Source organism: Chroicocephalus ridibundus, chromosome 10, assembly GCF_963924245.1.
Source record: "Chroicocephalus ridibundus chromosome 10, bChrRid1.1, whole genome shotgun sequence".
NCBI lineage: Eukaryota > Metazoa > Chordata > Aves > Charadriiformes > Laridae > Chroicocephalus > Chroicocephalus ridibundus.
Window position 1 is genome coordinate 23616007 of NC_086293.1, and position 22063 is coordinate 23638069.

The following is a 22063-nucleotide window of genomic DNA, read 5'->3' on the forward strand; positions in this document are numbered from 1 at the left end:
CTAAAAAAACCAAAGAGGATGGCTTCTGTTGTGTTGTTGCGTTTTGTTTCTGAAACTGTTCTATTTTCTGGTGGCAATGTCTTGTTGGGGATTCTTTTAGCTTTATGGTATGTACAGTCTTTACAAATTTTATTTCCAACATTAAAAAACGAGTGCAAAAGACAAATGCTGGAAACAGATGAAGAGTTAGGCCGTTCTATCTTTTTGTGCCTTAACAAGCTAATGCAAACTCTTGAAAACAACTATAGAATAAATCTGTTTTTCAAATAGAGGAATTCATACTTGTCTTTAAAAAATTATCTGTGAGCTTGATGTAGATTCTTTTAGAAAGCAAAGATTTTTATTTGAATTAGGGGTACCTACTTTTATTTTTCTAGGGAAGCTGAAGTTACTTTTTTAGTAATAATAGATTTTCTAAGTTACGTATGTAGTTTTCTACAGTTAGGTACTGTACCTACAAATTTGTATATGGAGCGTCTTCTAAAAATTTTTAATACCATGGCAACATTTATTGATTAGAGATTAATTGTTAATTTTTCAGTATCAATAAGTAGTAAAAAAACAGTGGTAGGACAAAGAAACCAGTGATAAAAGTAAATATGAAATGACCTAGTTTCCTTAGCATAATAAAATCAGTGCAAAAAATGTATTCTATAACTTTTTTTTTCTGAAAATTCTAATGTGGAGGCAACAGAGACATTTTCAGTGATCCTTTGGGGCATTGAATAATATTCTCTTCATTTGCCAAAATAGGATTAGTGCGTAGATCTCATTAGGAATTTGCACATGACTTTATTTTTATATAGATAAAAGGGAGCAAATTCCTCAAAGTCAAAGAAAGTCGGGAAAATACTATCTAAGAATCCAAGCAGGTAGAAAGCATTACTGGAAGGATATTTTTTTCAGTGCCTGCCAGGCAAAATTAGCTCGCCTTCTTTCGTAAAAGGTTGTGTGCTAAGTATCAGAATCAGGAAAGCTTCTGGTAACTTAATGAATAAGATCCACAGCAAAACATAATTAAACAATGAAACAATTAAAAAAAATTTTTTTTTTTTACTTGAGTACAGTCTTAACAAAAGAAAGTCTATAACAGTGGTAAAGATTGTTCATTTGTGTTAGAAGTTACTCATAACTCTGTTTGTTGATAGTCTTTTGTAGAAAGAAGTCTCATTAAAAAAGAGAAATGTAGCGGTTTTGTTATGTACGAAGCTATTTGTAAAGGCATCCTTTATTCTTCATGGCATGTTTATGAAGTGACCTTCTACCCCATCACACTTTAATCCTCAGAAACGTTGTATTTATAGTCCAGGTTTTTAAAAACAGAATTTCACAACATACATTAGTCATCACCTTCACCTTCTGCTTCCTTTGAAATTAATGCTACTTAAAGCACCCATTAAAATTGTTCCTGAACTCACTGAGTGTGTAAGGATTGTTGGATAATCTCCCTCTGTTACAATTTTTCTGCATAGTGCTTAGAACATGTATCATAGTGCTTAGAACATGTATATTTATGACCAAATGATAAAAAAGAAAGAAAAAATCTTGTAGGCCCAAAAAATTGCTTTATCATTGTATAATCTGATGGTATTAAAGCTGTTTTGATATGCCGTCTTGAAAACAAGATGAAGTTTTATTGTTTACATCTGATGATTGGAATACTTGTAGCTGGAGAATTGATGTCCTGTGTCATAGTCACAAGTCAATTTATAGACAAAAAGAAGTGGTTGCAGATTTATAGACAAAAAGAAGTGGTTGCAGTCATTAACACCAGTGCCTGTGTGTATACAATCCTTAGACATATGAAGGACCAGAACAAGAAGGTTGCCAATCTGAAGCACAATCAGCAAATGGAGAAAAAGAAGAATGCGCAGTTGTTGGAAGAAGTTCGTAGGCGAGAGGACAATATGACTGACAACTCTCAACATTTACAAGTGAGTTCATTTTTCAGTTGTGTTTTAAAACCATCAAAGAAATTACACTTCTGTTTCACTGTATGTCTTCCAGGATGTATAATGAATTTCTTCCCACAAAGAGCTGATAGCTCTCTCCCTTCCTGCCGGAGGATGCACTACTGACTTCGGCTGCATTCATGAAATATTTAGAGTGAGGAAAAAATAATAGAATTTGAAGCCCTCTCCTCACAAGGACTGTATTTTACTTATTTAAAGGCAACTAGGTCTTTATAGCTTGTTTTGAAGAGAGTCAGAAAATAGAAGGATAATTATCCTTTCTGGATATCCTTTCTATTTCTGTGCTATTCACAGCATTATATCCACAAGCTATAGTGAGGGGATATAGTGTGGTTATGAATGCTCAGCATGTTTGACTATCAAATGGTAGCGTGTGGTGATTTTTTTTTCCTTTTTTCTTTTTTTTTTTTTTTCCTTTTTTTAAACTGGACATATCTGGGTGATCAGCTTTGTAAAATACAATTTATTTTTTCAAGGGTATTCAATTGTATAACAGAAATTGTGCCGTGTTTTCCAGCGTGGAGATTGAACACAACAACATTTGAGACCCACGAGCTACGTCCTGTTCTATGTTTCTATATGTAGCTCTTCACGTGAAATCCACTGTCTGGGAGGGAAATTGTATACTAGGAGGGATATCATCATCTGGTTGCATACTCAGATCATTTAATGAGGGTGATTTGGTCTTATTAACTCTCTGTACCTGCGTATGTAGTGGGTTAAAAGGGTGAGGATAGATTGTCTGACAGGGTAATAGTGAATCTAGAATCCTCAGCAAAGATCATTTTAATCTCATGTGCTTAGGTGTAGCACAGGAGAGCACTGGAGGCAGCTGTAGACGTCTCATTTGACAGATCTCTCACAATCATTACTGCACAGTTACTGCATCAGTAACTTCTTTCTTACAGTTGGAAAGAAATGGTTCTCCTATATCTGTTTTTTATTTAAGGTAGACTTTGAATCTTATTCTAGGAGAATTTCTACAGTTTGTAAGTTGTTGAGTTTGGGCGTTGAGGTTTGAAAGGTGATTAGCTGATCTGGTTAAATGATACATACTAGGGAATTTGTATTAAAGGCCACAAACCAGGTTTGATGCTTGACTTAAAAATTATTCTCCGAGATCTGACCATGAAAACCCATGAAGTACCGATTTCTGTCAACAATATCAATGTCTCCACACACAATGTTTATAGGTAAGTCTAATTTACAGTGCAAAATTTTCCCTTGATCTGCAAAATATAATGGATTTCTGGAAAATTTCCAGTAGATGGAATTTGACCCTCACATGCTTCACATGGTACTGCGTTTCTCAGGTACCGTTTTCTCTATGCAAAACAGAGAAATCAACACCACACCTTGGTGAAACTGTATGTCAGAATCAAGTTCAGGGAATGATACGTTATTCATGCATCTGTGTAGTGTTATATATACTTTATAACCTTGATCATTACATACTGATCGCATCACCATGCCTTCTCCTGCGTGTGCTATAGTAATAAGAACTTGTGGAGTATTTGCTCTGACAATATGGTGCATCAAAATTAAATCTCATTTTTCAGCAGCTACTTGTAATTAATGTGGTTCAGTCAAGAGAATATATTAGAACTTTATTTTTCAGTATTATTTTGGAAATCTATCAGAGTGGTGTAATCATTAGAGAACAGAAGTCATTCCTAGGGTCTTTGTTGTAACTGCTATACTTGGAGCTTTCACATCACGTGATGAGAAAGGGTCTACCAAATGGGAGTAGCATGGCTGAATCGCCTGAATTTAGAGAGAAAAAACCTTGCCTGGTGTATAGCACGTCTGTGCTGTTCACTTGCTATAAAGCATTTACCCACTGTGAACAGTTTATGAAAACCAATTAACTAAGAACTGTTATTTCTCTGTTACTAGGCCTTAAAATGTTAATATTTTAATATTGTGTACTTCAACATATTACTTTCAGTAATGTACGTATGTGTTGTGGCCCATCCTACACTTGCTGAGCTGCTGGGAAAGTGGAAAAGAGAGGATCCCGGCTGCTGGTGCCTACCAGTAGGTGCTTTGCACTCCCCAGCTCTTCCTCCAGTAGCTGCAAGAACAGGAGGACGTGAGGGCTGGTTGTCTGTGGTGCTGGTACAGCTGATCCTGCCTTCTCTGGCATAAGCTACACTTGCGAATGTTCTGGATTTGAACTTACTTATTCCTGTGTTCAGAAGGATACATATAATGCACTACGTGTAGGTAAATTTATTTTCTTTCCTACAACCCAAGGGTACAATACTTTCCCCGGGAAGCAAAATATAAGCTGAAGTTTTCCTAGTGATGTGAACATATACAGAATTCAAATTGGGATAATGAATGATCTGACAGAGTAGAATGCTTGATCACTCTTTATGTTAAATTTCAGTTTATAAATAATATGTAGAGTTAATAAAATGTTATAACAGTAGTGATCTAAGGATTTAAGTGAGGCAGGATTTGTGGGGAGACACGTGGCGCGAGATATAAGATATACTTTGAAAAACAAGTTTCTGGGAGTACTACACATCTGCTAATTAAAAATAAAATTAATTGGTATTCCAATAAATATTGAATTAACGTCTTAGTGAACCGTGAGGATCTGACCACTTTTTCTTGTTACTGTTTATAATACCTTCTACTGCGTTTAGTAGAAACACCCTCTGTTCTAGGCATTTATAGAGCTCGTGTCTATAGTGTACTTGTTACCTTTGTGAAGGATGTACTGAGCTGTTAGGGGAAAGTATATCCGAAAATTCTCTGGCCTGATGTAATGATTATATTTGTTGGCTAGCTCTGATGAGCTCAGCTGAGAACTGAAGAGCAGTTAGACTACTTGAATTACATTTATTCCAGGCAAGTCTCAATCCCTTTTGCAGAAGTACTGGAAAAGGTGTAATAAGAAAGCTAGTATAATTGTCTGTGGACGGCTCAGGGAGTCATTAAGGGCAAACTGAAGCAATCAGGTGAAGTGTCATCCGTTTTGTACAGCTCGAGTAGGGGCTGAAGCTCTACCCATTCAGCTGTTCACCTGCTTTCTGGTAGGTTTGAAGAAGTTCAGAAGTTGGTCGTTCCTTTCAAGCTTCAGTAGTACGTAATAGTTCCTGAGGCTTGTAGCATCATGTGTATTTGTGACACTTTTCAGATAAAAGCCTCTCAAAGCTGGTTCATATCCTAGCATCAGTGCTTGCAGGACGAGTTTGAGCCTCCGATGGCCTCATCTCACAGCAGTGCAGGGCCACTGCTGCGATGGAGAGTGCCCCGGGATGCTTGGGGAGGGAATTCACTTTGGTCTCCCTCAGCTATAATTGTGAGTGATGCTTCAGGTGTGGTTTTGGGGGGTTATTTGGATGACTGTAAAATTGGAAACATCAGGGAGCCAGACTTCAGATTAATTCTTGTGAATGAAGAATAGTTGTGAGGTTTTCTGCTTTTTCCTTCCACAAATCAAGGGCAGACCTGTGCAAATCTTGCCAAACGCGATGGTCATATATTATGTAAAGCGTCACAGCAGGAGAGCTGGCCCATGAACACTTTATCGTGAAATTTTTTGAGAATGGTGTATCTAACATGCCTTCATTTTTCTCTCTTTTTTGTCTGTCTGAAAAAGATAAGCCTTTTTGAGAAATGCCGAGCTAAGAAATATACAGGCATTATGTCATAAAGTTGTGCATAATTCCTCAAATCTCTTCGCAGGATCTTGAAATGTTATAGATGTGAGACGTTTATTTCCTGAAATACGTTTTTCTTGATTCTTGTATGGAACATGTTTGTTCCAGTAACGCTGTTACCCCAATAGAATTGGGAAAGAAAACATTTGCATAACATCGAGAACTTGAGTGGGTTTGGTTTTGATTCTGATTTTCAAACCTGTTGTAATAACAACAACAAAGTCCATTCTTTTATGTACAGTAAAGAATGTGCATGTAATAATATTCCCATATATCTCATCACAGAGCTTCAAAGGCAATTAAATGTATGCTTTGGTCTGATTATACTTTTAATAAATGTAAAGTATCAGTTTAATAAGTGAATTGAACCTTATGGAACTGTATCTGTACTAAGTCAGAAACACTCTCTGTGAAAACTTTATGCAAAGTGTCCGACGCATACATGTCATAAGAGAGGTGCAGGGATGAGCCTGAAAACAAAGTTGAAATGTTTAATACCCCATTCTGCTCTGATCTACACAGCTTCTGTGTGTTCCCACCTTTTCTTCTGGTTTAGCTGCTGGAAGAGTTTTTTGACTCTCCTAGTGTTTTAAATACTTGGGTTATTTGTCACAATTCTCTTTTAGGTAGGTTGGATTTTCTTTGGTTGGAAATCCACACGCTGAAAAAAGATATTTCACTAAAAAATTGTTTTTGAGTGAGACAATGTGTAGTTCTCATTGATTTCAAATGTCATATACAGGCAGCTTGATCAATTCTCTAAGCCTGAAGTACTGTGAAACAGATTGTCTACACGTAGACATTTTCCAGGTATAAATATCGCGCTTTTTAAACAGAGTCCAGCACGTCAGCCTTAGCTTGTCATTGGACATACTGAGGCAAGGCAAGAAATCTAGTTTCTCAATAGTTTCATGCTGGCTGGAAATTTAGTCTTAGGTAACGAATAAAACATAATCAGGAGAAAGTCCTATCAAAAGAGACAGAAAAACTGGGTAGTTAATCTGCTGTCCGATTCTTGCCACGTGACTGTGGTATCTTGCTCGCTACCGTGATATCTTTCTCACTAAAAATAGCTCCCAAGTGATTTCACAGCTAGTCAGCGTGAATCCTTAAACTTGGATTTGTTTCTTTATTTTTCACTCTGTGCATATAGTTTTCATCTCCATAATAGTTCCAGAAATACAAAATACACTGAAGACATAGCAAATTTGCTATATGCTATGTCTGTGTCTTTTAAAATAAAATAGAAGTGTGGCCTAAACAAGGGGTATACCTGACATCAATTGCTTGTGATTTTTCTCTTAATGCAGTGTATTTCTTACTGCATTGTCTCAAAAACTTTGAAATGGTAATATTAATAAAAAGAGGAAGCAAGGGAATGAGGTGAAGTCTTGCAAATAAAAATGAACAGAGCAGTGTAATCAGCTGAGAGCCAGAGGAAGCAGTTGTGACTGTTGCGCAGACCAGCACTAGTGTACGTAGCTGACATAAGGCAGGAGAGAATTCATTGCATAAACACACAGCTTTGTATTTATTAGTGCTGAAATACGTATGTAGTGAGAAAACTCAACCTTGAAGTGGTTAAAATCACGAGTTACTGTATTAAAAGGGAATTCTAGTTTAAGCATGCATCCAAAGGCGGACCTATACCTCTCTGGAAGGCTTTAATAATTCCGACTGTTTAGGAGTTTTTTACATTTCTATCTTCAGCAGGCTGGCCATTTTTTGGGGGAAGATGGAGATAAGACTGGGGGTTTGCCTTTTATACTGTTCCTCTCTGATTTCCATACCGTGCATGTGTGAAACACACATGGTGGTCTGGCCTTGAGTAGAATTGCTTCCTGCCTCTCATTCAGCTGTGAGCAGAGGATAAGGGGAAATAGACGACACTCTCGATTGCCCTGTCTCGACATTATGAGCAATCAGAACGCACAGATGAGATATGATGGAAATAGACTTTTGGAAGTATGTACAGAGGCAAGAGAAATGTTAAGATGTGGTCCGTGATGCTTGTGAAGATCTTACTTCTTGCTAAGGTTTCTGCTATCAGATACAAATATTTTGAAACAAAAGCTGAGTATTTTGCAAGTCTGTGTAAGAGTCAGCTGCAACAAGTCTTTCTGTCTTTGTGTCAGTTAGTAAAGAATCAGAAGGGTTTGGAACCAGCTCAGTGACAAATTCAGAAGATGGGGTAAGCTACAGTTAGAATGAAGTTCTCCCTTTAAAGCTCACATGGACTTGTTTGTGGAAAATACAGAATAGAAACTTATTTTTATTGTGATTGTAGTGAGTTAAAAACTTACTTTACCAGAACTTTTCTACAATTAAAGCAGAAGCTTAATGATGCACCAGATATTTAAGGTAGAAGACTGTGACGGTCTTGTGTTGTAGATGTCCTATTTAATATTGTAGCTCATACAGAAATATTTTCAACAACAAGCTTACTTCCAAAGTTTCACAATAAATTGTAATTTTTTTGATTGGATACATTTGTTTAAGCAGTTGCAAATACTTTTTAACAAGTGAATTGATTCCAAGTGCAAGTGAGGAATTTTTGGAATTTTTGGCTAAGTTCTCCATATGTGGTCTGTTATAATAATGAACTAACATACAAAGAAATGTAAAAGTCAATATTTTATGCTAGTTTTCTGTAGAACATCTACAGAATTCTCTTCCAATTTGTTGCTTGAAAATTAAAATATGTTCTTGTACGCTTCTGTTTTCAAACTATAGGTTCCTAGGGGACTGTAGAGTTTCATCTTTGAGTGTTTAAGCTGAGATTTGCTCAATTTTTGAGAAAATTAGTGTTCATGTACGTATGAAATAGTTTTACCCCTATAAAGCACAGTTATATACTAGCAAATGGACAGAACCTAGCACAGTAGATTAGACAATGGTGTGCATTAGTGATGTGTTCATGGGTACTTCCTCTGGCATTTCTCTCCTCCTCTAATTATAGCTGGGTTTTGCCAAAAGAGAGTGTAGCTAATAGCTACGTCCTCAACAATGTCCAGCCTTCGCCAGAATGTATAGCTTAATATAGATTTCACACAGTTCAGGGAACTTTTTTTCTCTTGTGAATATCTTGGAAAAAGACAGGAGTTGCATTTTTATAAAGCAGTCATTTTCATGTAGCTGAACATAAATTTTTAATAGACATTTTGAAAAAGCAGGACTTAACAAAACTATCTTTTCTGTGATGTATTGATAACTAATCTATATAAAAAAAAAATCTTTGCGTGGAGACTCGGGGAATGGGTAATAGAAAACATAAATAAGCCTGTGATGATGATGTGCAATATATTAAAAGTTGATTACCAAATTAGAAGTGCATACTTACAAAAATCAGACTAATCAATTTAAACACGCATAATACTATTGAAGACACGGCTAGTGTACTTATCTTCAGATTTCTAACATAATATAAATTCAGATTCTAAATATGGATGGACATTTAGGAATTTTCCTTCCTTGGCCTGTGAAGTTCCATAAGTTGTGGATAAATTCCATATGTGTTGCTGAAACGTGTGTTGAACTTCAGCCAGTAGTTTAAGATTATGTTGAAGAAAATATTTCTAAAAGGTTTCAGATGAAAAGTATTTGAGAGTCTACAGAGGGCAGGAAGGTTGATTGGTAGGTCTGAGGATCAATACCAGAAGTGGTTTTTTCCTTTGGGGATTTACTTTGACATTTGTTTTCATTGTGCAGTGTAATCCCCAGAAGCCAAAACTACTCTTGTTATAAAATGTCCCTATAGAAAATCTGTGAAAATCTCACTTGAAGATCAGTTTCTACTAGACTCACGGTCTCCTAAATCTTGTTTCCTTTGTCATAATTGGTAGGCTGAGAGAAGGGACTCAGTGTTCTGTGCTATGTTGTTCTAACCAGCTGTAATATAAAAAAAAAAAAAAGTTCAGTGGGTAAAACATTATCAGTACAAGTGTTGTATGTAGTTGTCGTGGCCTTTATTAGAGTATTACATTATATGAGTATATGTATGTATAAAATAACATGAACTTTATTCTTAGAACTATCCCAATTTATTACTTTGGGATTTTTAAGCAAGTGCACACTATTAGAACATTATATATAATTATTAATGCAACTTTTGCACTATTAGAAGGCCTTCTAGAGCATCCCATCTCAAAAACTCTGACTACTGGCTTTCTCATCTTCCTCGGTTTCTACAGTTAAGTCAGAAACATAATGTTTTTCAGTGTTGTCTAAGTAATGTTAATTCACTGACTTCAGTACCAATGAATAAAACCTGGACATCTTGATTTGCAAACAAAGTTAAATTTGTATATTCTAACATAATTATTTAGAAATCTGTGAACTACAATTATTGACAAGTATTTAATGTTTAGATTAAATAAGCTATTTCTACTATGTGTTTAGTAAGTGCTTTGTCAGTTGAAAAGGGCCTATATGGCTAGGCACCGGAAAAAAAAATCCTGTTGGGAAAAACAAAACTACAACAATAGGAAACAGGAAAAATTTATCGTGATACACCTTTTTTTCTCCCCTTCAATATTTATGTAATAACTCACACATGTGGGACTCCTGTAGTCTCCAGGGGGCAATCACATTCAACATGCATCAAAAGAAATAGTTCAGTTAAACCAACTCTCCCTATCCAGCAATAATTACCACAAGTTTGCACTAAGATATAGTTGCAAAAGGTTAGTCAGTAGGGCATCTGCAAATCAAGTCATATGTCAACTCTACATCAATAACCTCATTATAATAGACGTTAGTATTTCAGCACATGACTGTCCAATATAGCATTCCACGTATAGTTCATTTTTAACTTTTACATTGACTTATAGCTCGTCTAATATTTTACTAACTTATGTATTTAAACACTCTATATTACATAAATTATAATCAATGACAAAAACAATGATTTAGATTGAAATTCTGCAAAGTGAAATTGCAATAAAATGTCTGACCCTATTTGTGTAGCTGTCTTCAATATAAGATGAATAGAGGAGCTTTAACCCTGTAATATAAAAGCAGTAAAATGGAAATTTGTAATAGCGTAGATTTTCCAATTTAGGCATTGCTTAAAAATGTTACCTATACTTTTTTTTTTTATTTTCAGTTTTCACAAATGAAAGCGGTTTTCCTATGTATAAGTAATCATGTTCTAAAAATACAACTGATTAGTTAAGTTCTATGCAAACTGTGTCTCTATATACTCTGTTATATTTGTAGCTTATCCATGGGCTATGATTTTTTTTGTTGAAAGCTTGATAGGCTGGATGACAGCATAAAAAGGTGTTTAAAGACCTCCTCGCGGAGGCTCAGATTTCTAGCTAGTGTCGTAACTTGGTCCTGTTGTGTTTACCTGTTTGTAAGCAGTGCTAGCTGTTGCTGTTTGTCACTCTCCATAGATCGCTTTGAATAGCATGCGTCTGTTACTCATATATCTGCTCAGTAACAAAAGTTCTGCTTGAGGTGAGCTTAAGTAGAATTATTTTGGCTGGTTGCTAATAAGCCAGATTTATACCACTTAATCTCTCATTATAAGTGTTCTGTAATAGCTTTATACAGTAATGCTTACTACCTCATGTTACAGACTGGGAAGAGAGGGGAGGTGAAGGCCTTTGACATGGTCCCCTACAACATCATTTAGCTAAATGTAATGTGATCAGATTAAACTCGATTAAAAACAAACAAGTAATGGCACCTACTGAAATTCGTAGTCACTTAGAGCAAAGTCATATTTAAATATTGTCATCTTAACCATGGAAGTATCAGAGTAAATTGTTAATATTTCTGGTTCCTAGCTGCAATACGTGCAAGTTAAAACAGTACACACAAGCTGCCAGAAAATACTCACTTGTGACTAAAGGTAAAGGTGAAACTTTTAGTGTTCCATTAAGAAACCACATATTTGACATAACATGCTTTATTAATAGATCTCAAAGTATTTTACAGAATAGAGGTATAACAAATACATTGAAAGAAACTGAGGCACAAGCAATAAGGGTTACGCCCAAGGTGTCACAGATGGCTGACACTGTTAAGGAGCATAGACTTAGTCTTAGTCTATCCAGTAGTCCATTTACTGGTCTGAACTGTTAACTGGTAAGATTTTTGAAGTGGTGTGTTACTCATGGTACTAAAAACGTTTGCTAATGAATTGCTACTGATTGAGGTACTTGGTGCAAGTGAATTTGTTACAGTTTTTGGTCCAGTGGGCAATCAGAAGATTGGTCTTTAGCATGTGAAAGACAAGGAAGGCTACATACCACGTTGACGATTTTGCTGCAACTAGGCAGTTGTACTAGTCTCTCGCGTCTCTGTGGATGATCAATAATAGCGGCATATGAAGAAAAAGAAAAGAGTACTGCCATATGCAGTTTAGATTTCTTTTACAATGGATTCAGCTTTTTTTTTTAACCTGAATTGTCAAGATAATCAGATAAGTCAACAACAAACAACATTGGAGCGCGGTACATTAAATTTTATAGAAGGCTGTTGTTTATCTGCTCTTTCAAGTTACAGCTAGGGTCCTTAGTGCCTTTACAAGCATTTCTTTGATCCTCTACTTCTGTTTGTATTTTTCTGTTTCTCTCTTTCCTTTGCAAAATAGTCTATTTGGCTTTCTGCATCTGAGAAAGACTTCTTCCATAGAAATACCTTGGAGAAAGCCTGATATGTTATGGATATTGTTGAAGTGCCAATGTTTTCACTGAATAAATTGCAGGTTTTTTTCCATGACACCTTTCATAATTGTCAATAGGGAAAAATGAACTTAATTTAAAATATTAGTTTCATGTAGATAAACTATAAAAACATTAACTGAATCTTACACACCAGAACTATGCACAGAATGCAGAATTTTTTCATATTGCCTTCTAAAAAAACCCATTTTGAGTTATTCTTTGTATTTCTGTGGATATTTTAGTGACATGAATTAGAAGGGCTTTTACAAATGCATTTGTTCTTTAGTGGGGTGGAGTTTTATTAAGCAATATTATTCGGTATTAGCCAGTCAAGTTTCTTTTCACAGTTGCATATTGGCATGATGAAAGAAGCGTTTTACACCTACTCTTTAGCTGTCACATACCTTTGTCATATTGAGAACTACCATAATTTATCCATCTAGGAGCTATGACAAAGATAAAAGCCAGGTGTATGTGATGCCCCCTCCTCTTTTTGTTTTAAACTTCAAAGGGACACTATAACAATGTGAACAGTATGTCACGAGTGTTATAGTCTCTTCGTTTTGAAGAAAGAATTTTGTGTTTTCCTGCATAGGGGTGAGTTTCTGGCTCTATTAAAGTTAATGGGAATTTTGCCACTGCCCTGTCAGACAAAGATTTCTCACACGAAGAGAAAAATAATTAAAAAACCCCTGTACAGACAAAAAATAAACTTAAAAGGTCATTGAGAAAGCAGATCTCAAGTACAAATGGAAACAGTCCATTGTCATTCATCATTTACATCTGATCTGTTGATGGGAGTTGTAATTTGTGAGAAAGTCCTTCCGCAGTCAGCTGTAAGGTTTGTCAAGATTGGCTTTTCTGCCTGAGTGTTCTTTTATAAGAATGTTTCGCTGCCAAGTCCTAGCAAATATCATTACTTCTCTTAACACAGACATTAGAAAAGACTGCTAGAAGGCTGCTGTCTGGTTCTCGTGCCTTCAGTGTAGGCCTTGATCCCTTACGCATGATGGCTTTGTTCACCTTTTTCTTATGAAACTGAATAATGCTAAAATAATTAGTGCTATAAGCAGGATAACGCTTTCTCTTTTGTATATTTTCTGTAAAAGTGAAATAAGCTTATCACAAGAATACTAAAAAGCTAGCATATAAAATGTCCCCTAATAGCTTCCTACTTAGAACTTTGCTGTGAATGTGTTCATGGGATACCTGGATGGGGCGGGTATCCTAAGTCCATTCTGGTAGGATATGAATTATTAACTATACTTAACTGCCTGACTTAAGCTAACTTGTGTATTGCTCTCTCAGGAGCTTTATTCCAATTTTCAACTGCAAAGTACATTCTTTCCTTACCTAATTGAACTGTGTATAAAGCACCTATTAAATTAAAACACGTATTGAATTATCTACTAGTCAGGTGAAATAATTTATCTCAAGTCCTGAAAATGTTTCTTAAAAGCTAAAAGGCAAAGTTTCATGTAATTGTTGTCCTGTATGATCCCGCAAATTGTGATTTCCCCCATTCACTTTGCTGTGGTATTTTGAAAAGCCAGGACATCATAAAGTACATTTGAAGAATATTTATTTCTGCAATGTCCCAGTGCAGAATTATCCTGCAGTAGCACTCTCCTGGTCGTAATAAGGGAGGCAGGGACCACGTGCAAACATTTTGATGCTAATGCTGATCCACGTTAAGGAGCAAGCGGCAGCTGAAGCCGGCGGGGTTCCAGGAGAGGGCAGGCCCAGGGCCTCTAGGCAGGGGGTGGTGGAAGGCCCCAGGTGAAGCCAGTCAGGGCCATTAAGGCCTGTTGGTGCCATCAGGGCCCTGAGAGCAGCCTCTCCCACCACCTTTCCCCATCCTCCCGCCTCCCTGAGCGCTCAGAGGACTGGCTGTGAAGTGACCTAGTTGCCACGGGCTGCCAGCGGGCTGTTCAGGGGACAGGAAGGTGGCACTTGGAGCTGGGTAAGCATCATGGCAGGGACCTGGCTCAGGGGCCTGCAGCTGGTGGGGGGGAGCTGGTGTCCGAGGCTGCCGCTGAGAAGCCCCCCCGACACTGACAGGGAGGTCCCTGAGGAGCCCAGCACTTTCTCAGCCGTGTAGTTTTGTCAGAAACTTCATTAACACTTGCACAAAGCCTTGTCTTTATTGTTCATATCTTTTAAATGATCCAAATAGCTTTATGTAGGTTTGCAGCTTCATGTCTTCGTGTTTATGTTCTGATTCCTGATGTTGAATACCTAAGGAATTTTGTTTTGGTGCATCTGTAGGTATTAACAATCAACACATTCTCATTCTTCGTACACCACTGCAACATCCTTGACAGATGCCCCATTCAGAGAACCTTTCAAGTTCTCTTTTTTTCTTGGTGTAAATGAAGTTTCACAATTCATGAGGTAAAGCTGGAAAGCAAGCAAAATGCAGCTTATGTTGTCAAATGCGTACAGTTGTGGTGGCTACCACTGATATTAACTGCTGATACAATACTCTCTGTAGCTGTTTAGTATTTTCAATCAAATAAAGAAACGGAATATTAGCTTACACTGATTAAGTAAAATGAAATTGAAACCTGGTTTTAAAACTGGGGACTGAGAGTGATGCTGTAGCAGTTGACATTTTACCTGGACTCATGCATGCTGGAGCTACAAGAACCGAGAAATACATTGTATCTGTGTTTTTTTTAATAAAAAGTTGAAAATGGAAACTGCACAAAAATAAGGAAGTTGATTAAAAAGGACATGCAAAGGAGTAAAAGCTTTACAGGCATCATGAAGGCTATTTAAAGAAAATTATATTGGCTCAGAGGAAATGGATACCACCTATCAAAAACTACTTTAGGAAGACCAAACGGAAACCAGCATAGTTAAACAGCAGGATAAAGGAAGCTATCAAAAGCAGAATAACATCTTTCAAAAAACTGAAATTTGTCCAGTTGAGAAAAATAGATTCATAAAACCTGGCAAGTAAAATGTAAAAAGAACAAATAGGCAGACCATGAAATGCATGAAGCACAATAAAGAGTAAGTAATGAACTGCATTCAAACTAGTAATTTTCCAATGTGTCAGAAGGCAGAAGGCTGCCAGAGAATCTATAGAGCCAAAGATAATCAAGACATATAAAGAGTGCTTTTAGAAAATAAGGTCATGAGGTCAAAAAAAATGAAAGAGATTTCTTTCTCCTGTGTTCACAGAAGAGAAACTTGGGTAGTTTCTGCTTCTGGAACTCCTTTTTATGTGCAAAGTATTGGAAGATTTATCTCAGAGCGAGGCTACAGTAGAAGGGATTACACAACAGTTACCAAAATTAACAATGCTATCATCATAGGATCAGTGGATCAGAGGGTAATTCAGGTTGAAAGGGACCTCAAAGGGACGGTCAAGTTCAATGTCTTGTTCAAAGCAAGGTAAGGTTGTGGTCAGGCCGATCCTGTCAGAACCAAGTAGTTTTTGTTCTAAACTTCTTGGAAATTAGAGGTGAAATATGTGACTTTATAACTCCGGTGTATAACTTGCTTAAAACTTCCTTTTAACCAGAGGACTGGAAGGTGGCTAATGTGACATCTGTTTCTAAAAAGGGTTCCACGTAAGTTTAGAAAAACTATCTCTACATATGACATCTGTATTGGACAAATGAAGAACGTTGCTTTTAAAAAACTAGAATTAGTGGGCACATGATAAATGCAGTATTCTGGTGAAGAGGCAAAGTGCCTTTTCTAAAATTAGGTCATTCCTTTTGAGTTCACAAGTCATGATCTTTTTCAAAAGTCCCGTAAGAGTCTGTTCGGTGTGTTTTTAAAAGGCCTGGAAAAGAGAGTGAATAGTTTAATGAAGTTCAGCATCATCCACTCCAAGACTAAGGATTGTTTGATTGTGCCTCCCTGCAAACTTATAGGAAACTGGATAGTATTTAAAAATAAACCCCATAAGAGTAATTTAAAAAAAAAAAACAAACCACGACAACTGTCATAGAATAGGAAGGCCATTACGACATGAAGCTATGTAATCATGTTACTAAATGCAGTACTGATGGCAAAAAGCTTAAATATTACAGGGAAAAGTGTAGTGAAAAAACTTATGCAGAACAGAAAAGAACATTTTGGCAAACTCAGACTGATTTATGATGGTAGGAGGAACTCTGTGGGTTTGCATGGTTTTGACCCTAAACCTGCAAAAATATGTTGGATTTGGCAACATTTCACTTGGAGTTTTTGGCTTCCTTTAAGCCCAGAAGTCAAAGCAACATTTGGGATATGAACCAAAGCCAAAGAAAAGGTTTGGATGAACCGTACATAACCATAACAGCCAAGTTTCACACAACTCTAATTATCATAATGGTTTTCCCCTTTCTTTGTTTCTTTACACTTTTTTCCAGAGCTGCTTTTCCATTTCTGAATCTTAATGGTTAGAAGTCTGTATATCCACTAAAAGTCTTTTTACTGTATGTGCATAAGGAGATGAAAAATGAGAGCTCAAAGGTTCTGTCTCTCATTTTTGTATTACAGCAGAATTTGAACAAAAAGGTTGTATATACCATCTGAAATGCTGAGGTGTCTTCTTGTCTATTTAGGAAATATTTTGTCTCTTTGATGGAAGTGATAACGTTAGATACTTTGCCTTCCTTGTGTGTTTCAGAATATGAAATGACATAATTAAGACATCCAAAGCACTGAACAGGTTAAGAAAGGGATGTGGTTTGGCTTCTTTCTACCACTTATTGACAAGTATCTCTTAAATTCTGGTAATGTAAATAGCGCTTTCCATGGAGACAGCCATGCCTGTACAGTAAACGGTACACGTTCTGCATCTCGTTTGGATCTCATGAAACTGCGGGATACGATACGTTCAAGCTGCCAGTCTGAGAAAGTGTCTCAAATCCATAGTTTTTGTATGCACATCAGACACTATACATATGGTAAATGATAAACATACCATATGGGATTTGTGAAGTTAAGACTATCAAATTCCTCTCCCATTATTTTTTCTTACATTGTATGGTCAAATCAAAACCATATTATTCTTCACATTATTAAGGGGTTATGTTTGTGGCCCCGTTTATAAGGTTACAAACCTGATCACACTTTAAGCTTTTCTTTGGCCTAAAAATTTTCCTGGTTACACTCAGGTTGTCATTTAAAGAAAAAAAAAAGTAGGGGGGTGAAGTTTGCAGAACTTCAGCCAATTTTTGAATTATAGAGTTCTGAAAAGTTCACATGTAACCTTAGGCAAATATTACAGCTCTGAAGAGCTGAGTTTAAGGTTAATTTTGAAAACTTATTTTTCCAGAATTTTATTGTATGTATCATGAAGATGATATCTGTAAAGAGCAGTTGCAGTCCTGACAATATCGTGACTATATATACAGTTTCATGATAGATTGTGGTTTTTTTATATTGGCTTTGTAGACTTGACTAACTTAGAATCCTCAGCTGAACTGTTAAGTGTTCACCTAAAAATTACAAATTTAGTATCCTTCACTTACTTTCACGTGACAAAATTCTTCTAATTGTACCCAAACCTGAAATTAGTTAAAAAGAAAGTGGAAAAGCAGTGAATGCAGTAAACTATGGCAAGAGGAATCTGTGAGTACTAGAGGAGGAACTAGAAAAGCAAGCGCCTTGAAAAGTTTAAGTCAGGAATTGAGGGGAGGGGGAAGAGACATAGATTTTGTTACTCTGAATCCTGGATAATCAACCTAATTTCACTTTTGCTACTTGTCTTGAAAGCAAGGACCGTATATCCTGAGTGCCTTGAAATGCAGTTCTATTATCGTGTCTCCTTCCCTTGGTAAATCAATAGCTGAAACAGATTAGGGAGAGAAGCTCTTTGATGCTATGTGCATCTCTGTGGTTGGACTCCCTCTGTAGGTTAATATAGACTTCCCCCACTCCCCCCCTCTTTTTTTTTGTTTTGGAGGGGTGGGGTGGGGCAATTCCCAGTAGGTTTCTGCTACAACTAAGAACAAAATAAGAATAAAAAAGTTGGAAGTATGTTTCCTTTGATGTCTCTCTGTTAGATTTTCTGAGTGAAGTTTAGTTTTTTCAACACAAGATCGTGGAATTTGTAAGCAGTAGAGATACAGCTGGGTAATCCTTATTGTATGTGGAATGTATAGCTATTTCTTTCCATGAAGATGCTACGGGTTTTTCTTCTAGACATGTCACACTGATGCTGTAAAAAAATTATATTCCACCCTTATTTTATGTCCTTCTCAGCATCCTCTTCTCCAGGGACAGACAACAGAGAGAAGGTTCTGCATGTGAAGTCTTTATGTAGATTCATAATCATATGAAAGGCTTCCGCACTTCTGACAGTTTGGCCCATTAAATAGACATTTCATCAGTGAGGGGACTCACTGAAAACTGTACAGGAAAGAAAAGTCAGACACTAAATATTGTAGTCCTGGGGAACCGGGATAAAAGTTTTTGAAGGGTTATGAAATACTAGAAATACACAGGATTTATCTGAAAGGTCAGGCTACCAACATACAGGCTTTTAAAATTAATTATTTTTTTAAAACTTACAGAAATTCCTACTGTAAACAATGAAAACATCTATTTCTTTCTGAAAGCACTAGTTAGGGCACCAATGCAAATTGGTAGGTTTTGATAGTGGGGTTAATGCTGAAAGTTAGCAGCTAAATAGGAGAATCAGGAATGACGTCAAGAATCAAGATTTCTACTTGATACATCATGAACTGATCTCATCAGTTGACATGGGAATGAAGTGCTTTGGGTGTAAGCTGTCCTTTTTCTTATTGTGCTTATTACTTAAAGGTACAATATTATGTTAGAAAGGAGATAAATGCACACGTTTGGGTATAGGATGGGTGAGACTATATACCAGAGCTGACAGGATTCCTTAATCTTACAACCTCTGGACCAAAAATTTTACGGATGGGAGCCAGAAGACTTACCCCTTGGAAAATCAAAAGTAGGGAGGTAGAAGATGGGCTCTTAGGAATGTTTACCAAATAAGAAATGACTCTATCTCTGGGGAGTCTGTGGGTGAATCTCCTTTAGCCATGGAGCTGGCATATAAATCAATCTCCTAATTTTAGCTGGTTCTTTTCCTTCACAGACAGGGCTTCAGATTGCCCAGCTGTATCCCTCCTGCAAAGCACTGTTATCAGTTGTGTAATGAAACCCTATCACAGGAACTTTATTTGACCTATCCAGTAGACAAGTGGCTCAAGAGTCACAGTCTGGAAACTCATTTCACATACAGCCAAATGTGGCTTAGGATAAAAAAGATAAGCAGGTATAAGTCTTGACAAGCATCTCTTTAAAGACAGTGAAAAACCCTAACTCAAACAAAGAAACCCATATAACTGAAGAACTAAGCATCTCCTAAGTAATCCCATTAAAATGACAGGACATCTCACCAAGTTCATTGGCCCTTCAATTATGCAGAACAGAAATAATAATAAATTAATGTTTTTTAATGTCTAGAGAACACGTTTACAGGAAAAACTATCCGGTGACAAAACAAGCAGCAGGTAACTGACAAATCTAGATGGAATGGTGGGCTTAATGCAACATTTGGGTGGAATCTGCACTGATGGAATTGTTGAGAATTTTTTCGTAGTCTTAAAGAAAGGTAGAATTAATGTTTTAATGATATTTAGGGGAGCAGTCGTTCCCCAAATGACCCCAAGATGAACCATTTCTTTCTGCCGGACCATAAAATTGACAGTGGTTGAAGGTTATGAAATTATTAGGCAAAAGCTGAGAATGTGAAGAGGAACTGGAAAACAGAGTGAATGACGTTCTGGGGCTGCAGAAGTAAAACGGATGCACGTGGTACTGCCATGTCTCAGAACTTCTAGAGTTGTTCAGTGCACGAGTAATACTAAGTAAGGGGGATGTGCGTTAACTGCTGAGCTGGTGTTTAGAGTCAGTTGGTCAATTAGTTAGGTAGTAGAAGATTAATATAATAAGTTTGAGATCCCTGGTTTACATGAGTTTGCATATCACCAGTTCTGTACTTTCTCAAACACAAAGGAAATATGTCCAAGAATGTTTTAGAATATGAGGGACTGCAGGAAAAAGCTAAAAATATTATAGCTGGATCTTTGCAAGAGTCTGTGAAAGACATTTATTTTTTATAGAACATTTGTTTTCGGTTGTTTGGGGTTTTGTTTTTGTTTGGTTTGGTTTTTTTGTTTTTGTTTTTTTTTTTTAACTTTTAAATTGGAACAAAAGCCTTAAACTTTTGTATCTGGAGAATAATTTGTGTGATTTCCTCTGTTTCCCCTCACCCCCATGCTACAACAGCATATCCTGAACATGAAAACAGCTTCATGATGTAAGTCACTGATTGCTTGTAAAAGCCCAGAATAAACTCTCGACGTCAAGGCCCATAATCCAGCCAGCTGGTGTCTTACTTGCCAAGGAAAAAATCTAAAATGGCAGCTCAAATGACTTTGTTTCATGCGCCATCTGAACTGAGGTGCGGTGTCTTTGGAGACAAATGGTTTCCTGAGATTTTCATATGATCATTACACTTCAGTAAGTAATTGTGAATGTAACGATATGGTATATATACATTTTAAATTCCAGTGCTGTCAAGGAAAAATGTGCATGCATTAGTGTAACATATAGTGATTTACAGTAGGGCACTTCTGTCCACATCACTGTATACCAGAGGACCAAGAGATTCTGTCAGTTCTTATCTATCTACTCACAGCTGTATTTAAGCAACTAATACACATTTCTATAAACAACTTAATTTATAGACAAAGTTGGCCACTGAGAAGCAAAGTTTTCCTGAAGGGCAGGAGACATGTCATTCTTCTTCTGTTTAGTGGGGAGATCACAAGCTTCTGGCTCCTGTCCTGCCTTTTGGTGTTCAGTACTAACCATTTTACTCTCCATAATAGTTGTGAGTCCTTTTCCATTTATAATAGACTTTGCCCTTTCCTAAATATTTATTTTATTTTCATGAAACAGAGAAGTGCTTTTAGTACTTTAGTTCTAGTTACTATCATTAACTCTTTGATAGACTTTCTTGATTTTAAGTAGAAACAGAGGAATTTGGCTTACATTTCTTTTTCTATTTTGGAAGCCTTAGATGATTAAGAATGGTAATGGTCTCGCCAAGAGTGATTTTTTCGCTCTATGCAAAAGAATGACTGAGAATTTTCTTCCAGACATGAATCTTTCTGCATTTCTGTAAGCTCTTTTCACCCTGAGATTTTTTTTTTTATTATTATTTTTAAATCTGGTTCCCTGTAAGGTTATACATTACATTACTAATGCTCTGAGGCTGAATTAGTGTAACCCGTGTGACATACCTGGGTGGTTTTTAGTTATTTCCACAGAATGCAAGCCATGCACAGCAGTAGCTTTAACTAACATGTCTGCAGTTTTTGTGATTGGTCCCTGCACCTTGGGAGCTAGTTCTATAATTCTACCCTCTGTGGGTATTATTATAATAATAATGCCTTCTGATGAATTGAGAATGAGTGGTGGCAGCAGCATTTTCAAAGAAGGAAGCACCAACCTTGACATCATTGCTTTCCTTCTTTCGTGCAACTAAAACGTGTTAATCTTTGCAACAGAAGAACTGACACACTGGATCACACAAGAGATACGTCTACTTGATTTTTTTTTTGGTCCTGGTCAGCAGAAAAATCCTTGAAGTAGAATAATACAAGAATTAGGGCATGAAAAAATAAGAATCGGCAGAGTGTTTTTCCTTCAGTATATGGTCTCAGGTTTTACCAGTTGGTGGCTTTACGGACCT

At 36.7% G+C, this 22063-nt stretch overlaps 1 protein-coding gene across 13 annotated transcripts in view; it reads left to right on the forward strand.

Annotated features, from left to right (window-relative positions):
• Positions 1-22063, forward strand: part of ERC2 (ELKS/RAB6-interacting/CAST family member 2) — a 508713-nt gene that overhangs the window by 236051 nt on the left and 250599 nt on the right. For all 13 annotated transcript variants that reach the window (XR_010072774.1, XR_010072776.1, XR_010072778.1 and 10 more), the window contains one exon: positions 1799-1934. Coding sequence is in view for 1 of the 13 variants with exons in the window: in XM_063347991.1 (XP_063204061.1) it covers positions 1799-1934 (136 nt within the window). In the remaining 12 variants the exon portion in view is untranslated. The remainder of the gene's footprint in view (positions 1-1798; positions 1935-22063) is intronic.